Source organism: Piliocolobus tephrosceles, chromosome 11 (assembly GCF_002776525.5).
Source record: "Piliocolobus tephrosceles isolate RC106 chromosome 11, ASM277652v3, whole genome shotgun sequence".
Classification (NCBI taxonomy): Eukaryota; Metazoa; Chordata; class Mammalia; order Primates; family Cercopithecidae; genus Piliocolobus; species Piliocolobus tephrosceles.
In genome coordinates, this window is record NC_045444.1 from 119,704,227 (window position 1) to 119,714,025 (window position 9,799).

The window sequence follows — 9,799 nt, forward strand, 5'->3', positions numbered from 1 at the left end:
CCTCCCCGCTTTGAGGCCTCGGCCTTGATGACATCTAAATCCGCTGCCCTTCTCTTGTTAATCCCTGTTTAAAAGTAGAAGATGAAACCTAAAAGTGGTGTTAATCATAAAAATAGATTTCGGAAACACCTAACGGATATAAGAACTTTAAATCTGATCCATTTCAAAGGACTCTTTACAAATGATAGAGGTGATTGAATGCCTGTAGGAGGCCCAGCTCTATACCATTGGAAGCGTCAAGACAGTGGGCGAGTCAGCTTCAGGCAGCTCCAGCTTATTCTCACGGAGAATAAGGTGAGCAGAAGCCCAAACATTGTAAAAAGCAAGCTGACATACATACAAGGAGCCAAGAAACAAAACATCCCTTTCCCTTATTCCATTAGTTCAGCAGTTTCATTCCTGGAAATAAATCAAGAGAAAGCTCTATGCCCGTAGATGTTCACTGCAGCAACCTTTGTGACAGACTCTTAAAGGGGGGTGCAAGCCTGTAATCCCAGCACTTTGGGAGGCCGAGACGGGCAGATCACGAGGTCAGGAGATCAAGACCATCCTGGCTAACACGGTGAAACCCCGTCTCTACTAAAAAATACAAAAATCTAGCCGGGCGAGGTGGCGGGTGCCTGTAGTCCCAGCTACTTGGGAGGCTGAGGCAGGAGAATGGCATAAACCCAGGAGGCGGAGCTTGCAGTGAGCTGAGATCCGGCCACTGCACTCCAGCGTAGGTGACAGCGAGACTCCATCTCAAAAAAAAAAAAAAAAAAAAAGGGGGGTGCAAACAAGGAAGAGATTTGATCCCATTCGTCTTGTTGAGTCCATGCTAAGATAGCACGAGGATGTTTCCCATTCACAGATGTTACAGAGACCCAGGGTGTTTAAATCAGTGGAACCCCAAAGCCTATGAATTTTCAGCTATCATATGAGAAAATGCTTATGCTATAAGGTTAAAAGAGCAATGGATACGTTTTTAGGAAGAGGATAATTGTGTAAAGATTAACATGTTCCTGTAAAGTATGTAAAAATGAATATACAGATGGTCCCCAACCTAGGGTATTTTCATCTTACAATGTGTTTGTCAGGACTGGCCCCATCATAAGTTGAGGATCATCTGTACTTGCCATATCCCACTTAGGAACAATGTCTTTTTCTTCCCTGTGTTCGTGAAATGTGATTTTACTCTTAACATTAAGAAACAGATAGTGAATATAAATACAAATTTGAATTTTTGATAAAATAGTTATTAAGAATTGAATGTAAGGCTGGGCACAGTGGCTCATGCCTGTAATCCTAGCACTTTGGGAGGCTGAGGCAGGCAGATCACTTGAGGTCAGGAGTTCAAGACCAGCCTGGCCAACATGGTAAAACCCGTCTCTACTAAAAATACAAAAATTAGCTGGACATGATGGCACATGCCTATAGTCCCAGCTACTCAGGAGGCTGAGGCAGGAGAATCACTTGAACCTGGGAGGCGGAGGTTGCAGTGAGCTGAGATCACGCCACTGCACTCCAGCTTGGGTGACAAGAGCGAAACTCTGTCTCAAAAAAGAAAAAAAAGAATTTAAGAAGTAGCCTACCCAAGTTTTTTTGTCTCTCCCCGTGATTTGTGCAGAGTGGATGTTTTATATTGAATGGAATCATTATTCATGGACTGTATGTAGTGGAGGCTTTGTTAGTGGAGCTTTCTTGATCTTACAGAAGGATCAGTGGGAGGTTTTCACACAACTCTAGCACAGCCGGCACCCGACTGGCAGCAGTTGTAAGATGCTGTCCCAGTTTCAGAGGTTTGAATGTGGAATAAGGCAGTGTGAGAACTCATGCAAGCGTCCCTCATTGAAGAAGAGAGGATAGTATTTGTGGTAGTGTAAGTTTTTTGTTTCTGTGCAGAAGTGGAGTTAACTCCACTGAAAATAGAGGAAAGATTGGTTTCAAAAATGTTAACACAGAAAATCTAACCCCGAACCATGAGGTCTCATCTTTGGGAGCTGAGGTTTGGAGTGCAGTGGCATGATCTGGGCTCCCTGCAGCTTCGACCTTCTGGGCTCAAACAGTCCTCTCACCTCAGCCTCCCCTGTAGCTGAGACTATAAGTACATACCACCACACCCAGCTAATTTGAATGTTTTTGTAGAGATGAGGGTCTCACTATTTTGCCCAAGCTGGTCTCAAACTCCTGGGCTCAAGCAGTCCTCCCACCTTGGTCTCCCAAAGTGGTAGGATTACCAGTGTGAGCCACTTTGCCCACCCTTGCATTTTCTAATTAGAAAGAAAATATCAGTGAATACCTTCTGAACCTCTGGTGTTTTAACACATAGACAAATGTTGATCGTGCACTGCATGGAGGTCAATGATGAATGGTAAAAGGTCCGAGTCCTCAGATCCCCTCCCAGCATCCCAGTTATCCTCAGCTGCCTCTCCTCCATCGCGCTTCAGAAGTGCTGTGATGGGCAGAAGGGCAGCCAACACTCCGTGATGTCCCTCATCCTGTGTTCCTCCGTGAGCTCAGGGAAGACACTGGTTGGCATCCAACAGCTTAGTCACAAAGGGATTTGATTGTTGGGAGTGCTGGTATCTGTGGCCATGATCTGACTTGTTCAAGCTGAGACCTTTGATTGAAAATCCCCCAGGGGTTTGAATTGTTTACATAGAGTCCTGATGTTGCCTTTTGTGAATTATGCCTGTGGTGACCTTGTCTAGTCTGACGTTAAATATGGAACTGACTTTCAGCAGCATGGGGCAAAATCGAGGCTTTAAACTTTTTAGAATTTTATATAATCCAGACATACAAAAATACAAAAACAGTACAGCAGATGTCTGTGGTAGAGCTGATTTCAAATTCAACATTGAGGATGGGGAGCGCGTGAAGCTTGGTCCTAGTGATGTTCAACTTTTGTTTTTAATGTTATTTTTAGTGGGAGTTTCATCCTTTTGGTCTTGATACCTCACATTTGGCCAACACTCAAAGATAGGCTTCCTATGAAATATGTGGCCTCTGGATAAGACGCAGGAATGAAATTGTTGCTTCGTATCCTGTTTGGGATTTGTGTGTGTGTGTGTGTGTGTGTGACAGGATCTTGCTGTCACTCAGGTGGAGTACAGTGGCACTATCATAGTTCACTGCAACCTCGACCTCCCAGGCTCAAGCAGTCCTCTTGCCTTAGCTTCCCAAGTAACTGGGACCCCAGGTACATGCCACCACTCCCTGCAAATTTTTGAAAAAAGTTTTTGTAGAGATGAGGGTTTCACTGTGTTGCCCAGGCTGGTCTTGAACTCCTGGGCTCAAGCAGTCCTCACACCTTGGCCTCGCAGTGTGTTGGGATTGCAGGCATGAGTCTGTGCCTGACCTGTGTCTTTTTCCTTTGCTGTCTTATCGCTTTGAGTGTTCCTGGCCGGATCTCAGGGTGGTCTGACACTCGACTGGAGGTAAGGATGCTGTGGATACTTTGCCGGCATAGGCAGGGCCTGGCGCCCTGAGGCTCACCCTGGCTGTGTTCTCTCCTAGCACACACTCACAGGACATAGTGGGAAAGTGCTGTCTGCTAAGTTCCTGCTGGACAATGCGCGGATCGTCTCAGGAAGTCACGACCGGACTCTCAAACTCTGGGATCTACGCAGCAAAGTCTGTGAGGAAATTCAGTCTCTCTGTCTGTGTATATGCTTAGATGTTAGCATGGAGGTGTGTGTTTGCACGTCAGAGCCTGCATTTATGTAATATAGTTTGAATTTCAGATCTGGCTTCACATTTAGAGGGGCACTGAGGGTAGTGATAGTTTTTCTTGTTTGAGGCTTCATTTAAGTGAGTAACTCTGACAAGTCAGTGGTTCGAGGGTAGCAGCATTATGTAAACAGCCACGTTGGTGCCTCTGCTTGATTAATGATGTTTGCGTTTCTTTCAGGCATAAAGACAGTGTTTGCAGGATCCAGTTGCAATGATATTGTCTGCACAGAGCAATGTGTAATGAGTGGACATTTTGACAAGAAAATTCGTTTCTGGGACATTCGGTATGACACCCAAGCGCCTGACAGGAGGCACCTGAGAGTCTCCACAGTGATGGCTCTGTACATGGGTTGTGCTTTTAAAATCTCAAGACATGGCAGAAATGTGCTTCAGTACGTGCATGTTTAGTGTTAGCTTATTAACACTCGGCTGTTCTTTCCCGTGAAGTAGCCTGTGGAGCTTAGCAGTCATTTATTGAGCATGCAGTGAGTGCTGGGCCCTACACCAGCTGGCAGGTGAGAAGAGGCACACGGGATAGTCTTTCTCCCTTTAGGTAATTTAAACCGTAGTAGGGAAGGCAGACACGAAAGTCAGTGACTAGTGTGTTGAAGTAGAGGCAGGTACCTTTGCCCGAGTGCTAAAGAATGCCTCTCCAGATTCCTCCGGAGACTTGAGTGGGATTCACACAGCAGGAAAGCCACTCACACTTTTGAGTGTGTCTGGTGGCTGATACGTGGCAAGTGAGCAGGAGCCAGTGAGGTGGCTGTGGTGCGGTGAAATCCGGTTGCCACGGGCTTGATAAGCCATTTTCAAATGACTCGATCCCGTAAGTCGTTGGGTGTTTAGCAAGGAAATGGTTGCTTTGCAGGAGTCTAGTAGATGACTTTGGTGACATTTTGAGAGGGCATATTGAGGAACAGGAAATCAATAGAGTTGATGAGGACCTAAGTTCAAGTCAGTAGAGGAACACGTGGAGGAGGGAATCTATTTGAAGGAGAATGTGGACAGGGCTTGTTGACAGGTTGGAGGCAGAGGATGAGGAGACAGGATGGAGAGTAAATGAGGACAGCCTCCCAGCAGGGTTGTAGAGAGGGCGGGGGTACAGGGCCTGTGGTGATAGATGATGCTTTGAAACACAGCATGGCACCAGAAAGTCCTGACAGTGCTCATGGTTCCTGGACACCACTTCACATTTTATTCATAATCTTTAGTTTGCTTTTAAAACCTGAAATTGGAACTTGAAACATGGAATTTGAGAGTTAAGCTGGATGTTCAAAGTCTCTTAGTCCATCCCATAATTTGACAGGTGAAGACCCCGAGCCCCAAGGAAGTGGAGTAGCTTGCTTCAAGCTGCATATTTAGCAACAGTAAGATAAATTCTTGCTTAGTTACGGTGTGAGGTAGAAAATGATTTCATTGAAGACTTACAACAAAATCATCACAGAACAGGTCAGCACCCCCTTTGGCTGTAAATGTCACCAACAGGGCCCTGCCCAGGGTGGCTGTTAGCCGACCTGGACATGGGCCGGAGCACAGAGAAGAAGAGGGAGGTGCATAGAACCGTGGCTCTGCCCTGGCTCTCCTGGCCCCATGTCTAGAGGTGGAGGGCCACAGAGCCACACTGAGCAGACCAGAAAACCTGCAAGAGCCTACAGAGTTACACTTACAGGGCAGCCCAGGCCCACTAATGCAGGTTTCTTTGCCAACTTTATCCAAAAGTTGAAATCACGTCACTGAACTAGTACTAATTGGATAGTAGCCCTAGTTAGCTCATGCTGAGCAGAAACTCTGATTGGCGACTGTTGTCATCCCAAAAATGGATGAGGAAATTCTTACCAGCTTCAGAGTTCTAGTCTGGAAGTGACTGTCTTAGGGTCTGTTGATGAGAAAGTAAGAAAAGCGGTCACAGTTTATTAGAAGGCTGGGAACACATTGACTGCGCTGGCAGAGCATTGCATGCTAGTTGAATTGCAGTGCCTCTTTTTTCCTCCACGGCATGAGGTCTGGTAGTTTTGGCCTGTGTTACATTTCTCAAATCTGTTGTCCCTCTTAGATCAGAGAGTATAGTTCGAGAGATGGAGCTGTTGGGAAAGATTACTGCCCTGGACTTAAACCCAGAAAGGACTGAGCTCCTGAGCTGCTCCCGGGATGACTTGCTAAAAGTTATTGATCTCCGAACAAATGCTGTCAAGCAGACATTCAGGTAACTGAAGATGTGCTGGTTGCATGAAGACCAGAGTCCCAGCCCTGCTCTCTTACGTGCTGCATGGCCTGAGCTCCCTGAGTGACAGTGCCCTGTTGTTTGTTTCAGTGCACCTGGGTTCAAGTGCGGCTCTGACTGGACCAGAGTTGTCTTCAGGTTAGTAGTGACCCACCCCCTGCCAATTTGGTTCATCACAAAGAGTTCTGCGTGGGCATTTTCCCACTGGGGATATAGAGCTAAATTTTGTTCAGTGCCCAACCTGTGTTTCTAGGAATGTGCTTATAAGTTCATTATTGCAGGCCACCATTATTGTCTCTTTCCAGTGTTCCTTTTGTGATTACATGAACCTAACGTGTTGTACTAGAAAATAACAGTTGACTGGTTGCTTTCTTCTGGGTGAGCCCATTAGGTACACTTCTCATCACTCATTCACGCAAGAACTGTTGCCTCACACCTTAAGTTTGGAAGGTGTGAAAGCTTTGGAAAAGGGCAGGAATGGCTGTGGGCCTGGGGTGGGACTAAAAAGCCTTTTTGAAGAAGGGTGTGCAGGTGGTCTGCAGTTTTCCGCTCCTTGTTCCCTTCTTCCGTGTATCGTGCTTCTTCCAAATACATTTCCAGGCTCAGTTGCTAAGATGCTGCTTTTCTTTCCTCCTCCTCTTTGAAGCATGTAACAAGGCAGTCCACGGGCTGAAACCCTTAGCTATGTCCAGGAGGTTGGCTTTGATCTCCCTCTATGTTTTGTTCAAGTCTATAGATGGTTAAGGACTTGGAGCCCCAAGAAGTAATGTGATGCCACTCTTCATTAGCCGGATGGTGCTGAAATACTGGGGAAAAGCAGATTTGGCTGGAAGGGCCATGAATAGCACACACTCTGAGGTCTAGGTACACAGGAGTGGTCATCAGTGAAGAACAAACATTCCTTCTTGGGAAAAAGGCCACGGAGATGCTGAATGGGGGATGGGGAATTGACAGCCTTTCTTTTCTTCCTGTCTTCTCTAGTCCTGACGGCAGTTACGTGGCGGCAGGCTCTGCTGAGGGCTCTCTCTATATCTGGAGTGTGCTCACAGGGAAAGTGGAAAAGGTTCTTTCAAAGCAGCACAGGTAAGATGAACCCTGTCTCAGCACCCCCTTGCGTTGTGAGCAAGGCCTTTGACTTGATCTCAGGGTCATCCGGTTTAGACCTCAGTCAACACCATGGGGGCACTGCCCGCCCGCCCACCTGCTCGGCTGACTGAGCTAGGTCAGTGGAGAGAAGCTGGAGCCATTCACAACTCAGCAGGCCACAGTCTACAGAGTACTCCAGGTAGAGCAGTTAGAGTGGCGGCCGCTGGAGAAAGGGTTATAGAAACACATCCCTGTCTCTTTGGTTATGTCCCATGTCCTCTGTGTCTCCTTCCCCTTCTCTACTCTCCTTCCTTTCTGCCTCCCTCCCTCCTTTGGAAGTCCCTGTTGTGAGTGCATTGACATGTCCTCAGCACTGATTTCCACACACCTTATTTTATCTTCCACCTGATAGGCAGGCCCCAGACCCCTATTTTTCCTAACTTTGTTCTGCCCACACAAGCCCACCTGCTAGTTGGAACCTTCAGAACCTTCTCTCCCTGCCCTTGGGCAGCAGCAACTGCTCCCAGACCTAACCAGTGCTGACCTCCGCTGCCTGGCGCTTCAGAGGCGTGTGTACTGTCTCTTTCCAGCTCGCTCAGAGCTCCTCTCTCAGGGAGAGTGTGATAAGCGCTGACTGCCAAAGGGGCCAAACTCCCTTCGTCCCAGCATGACTTAATTAAGTACACCACTGGATTTTTCAGAGGTCTTTTGCATTTTAGCGAGCTCCTGCCTTGCTGGGGGCACAGTGCCAGAGAGTGAAATGGAAGTTGGAAAAATTGTGACTCCCTGAGTGCACAAGCTTCTGGTGTTTAGTTCACTAAGATCTCATCCCAAATGTTCTGAAACTTGGTACTTTTCTGATCTCTCCTTTGAAGCTCGTCCATCAATGCGGTGGCGTGGTCGCCCTCTGGCTCGCACGTTGTCAGCGTGGACAAAGGATGCAAAGCTGTGCTGTGGGCACAGTATTGACGGGGCTCTCAGGGCTAGGAGGACCCCAGCGCCCTCCTCAGAAGAAGCACGTGGGCTCCTGCAGCCCTGTTCTGGCAGGTGATGTGCTGGGTATAGCATGGACCTCCCAGAGAAGCTCAAGCTATGTGGCACTGTAGCTTTGCCATGAATGGGATTTCTGAAGATTTGACTGAGGTCTCTCTTGGCCTGGAAGAATAACACTGAAAAAACCTGACGCTGTGGTCACTTAGCAGAGGCTCAGGTTCTTGCCTTGGGAAACACTACTAGCTCTGACCTTCCATACCTCACTTGGGGGAGCACAGGGCCCCGCTGGGCCTCCTCACCAAGGGCAGTGCCAAAAACAGCCCCCACATCAAGGTGGTGTTCTCTGTGCTTTCTCTCATCCTTCCAAAGTTGGTTCTGGCCTGATGCATATCCCGTCACCTTGGGGTCATTTGCCCCGTGAACTCACTTTAAGCATTGGATTCACGGAAACTCCAAGACTACAGACCCCTTCCTGGTGGGCTGCATGAATGTGTCTCATTACTGCTGAAATTTCCTCAGATCTCTTCCACTGTTCTTCAGTGCTTTCTGGTTCTCTTTCCCGCACAAAATTCGACATATTTGAAAATCTCTGTGTGGTTTAAAACAAAATTTTTTTTATTTTTTTGAGGTGGGAGAGGATGTGAGAAAATCTTTTCCAGGGAAATGGGTTTGCTGCAGAGGTAAGGGTGTGTTCCTATATCGATCTGCAGATAGCCAGAAGGTGGGTGCACACTGCATGCTTGGGGTGCCAAGGGATTGGAGACCTCCAACATATTTGTCTGAAGCTGGTGATTCTGGCCATGGCCCCTCTGCCAAGCCTGTGTGCCATGCCCTTGGTGCTTTAGTGCAAGAAGCCCAGGCTCAGAAGCACAGCAGTGCCATCTTTCCGTTTCAGGGGTTGTGATGAAGGCCAAGGAAAAACATTTATCTTTACCATTTTACCTGTGTATAAAGTTTTAGTCCATTGAGTGTGCAAAACACCCTTATCACTTTTAAATTTGCACTTTATTTTTTTTCTTCCATGCTTGTTCTCTGGACATTTGGGGATGTGAGTGCTAGAGCCAGTGAGAGGTGTCAGGCTGCCTTCCCACTGATGGTCCTGGCCTCCGCCTGCCCTCTCTTCCCTGCCTGTTCACCACTTTCCAATTTTCCCTTCAGAGAACTTAAGGAGAGTTGAAATTTACAGGCCAGGGCACATCTTTTATTTATTTCGTTATGTTGCCCAACAGAACTTGATTGTAAATAATTAAAAAGAAATCTGTTATATACTTTTCAAACTCCATGCCTCTTGGTGATTATTGTATTCTCCCTTATCCTTAGAAAGGGGAAAGAAAGTGATTTCTTTGTTTACCTGGTAGTTATTTATAAACAATGGCTAGTACTTTTTTTTTTCCCATTTACCAGGTGTTTATTGTGTTTTTTTTGTTTGTTTGTTTGTTTGTTTTTAACGGCATGATTCCATTTATATAAAATTCTAGAAAATACAAACAAATCTGTAGTGGCAGAAAGCAGATTATTGGTTGTCTGCAGATGGAGGGAGGGGGAGGAATGAATTACAAAAGGCCACAGAGAAACAATTTGGGGCGATGGAAATGTCTGTTACCTTGATTGTGATGATGGGTTTATACCTATATACATATGTCAAAGCTCATCAAATTATATACTTTAAATATGGGCAGTTTATTGTATGTCTGTCCCTTAATAAAGTTGAGGGGGGGAAGAGAGAGAAAGACAAACACATAGAAGGAGGAAGGAAGACAGGAAGGAGGTAAAGCGGGAGGGAGGAGG

General features: G+C 46.7%; 1 protein-coding gene and 1 non-coding gene across 4 annotated transcripts in view; both read left to right on the top strand.

The window, feature by feature from the left end:
* The window catches only part of ATG16L1 (autophagy related 16 like 1), a 45,190-nt gene extending 35,902 nt beyond the window's left edge, over positions 1-9,288 (top strand). For all 3 annotated transcript variants that reach the window (XM_023188576.1, XM_023188577.1, XM_023188579.1), the window contains 6 exons: positions 3,496-3,616; positions 3,890-3,995; positions 5,765-5,914; positions 6,023-6,070; positions 6,914-7,015; positions 7,894-9,288. In XM_023188576.1, the coding sequence (XP_023044344.1) occupies positions 3,496-3,616; positions 3,890-3,995; positions 5,765-5,914; positions 6,023-6,070; positions 6,914-7,015; positions 7,894-7,987 (621 nt within the window). In that variant the 3' untranslated portion in view covers positions 7,988-9,288. The remainder of the gene's footprint in view (positions 1-3,495; positions 3,617-3,889; positions 3,996-5,764; positions 5,915-6,022; positions 6,071-6,913; positions 7,016-7,893) is intronic.
* LOC111523769 lies at positions 2,336-2,600 on the top strand. Its single transcript, XR_002725606.1, has one exon.
* Positions 9,289-9,799: the final 511 nt, after the last annotated feature.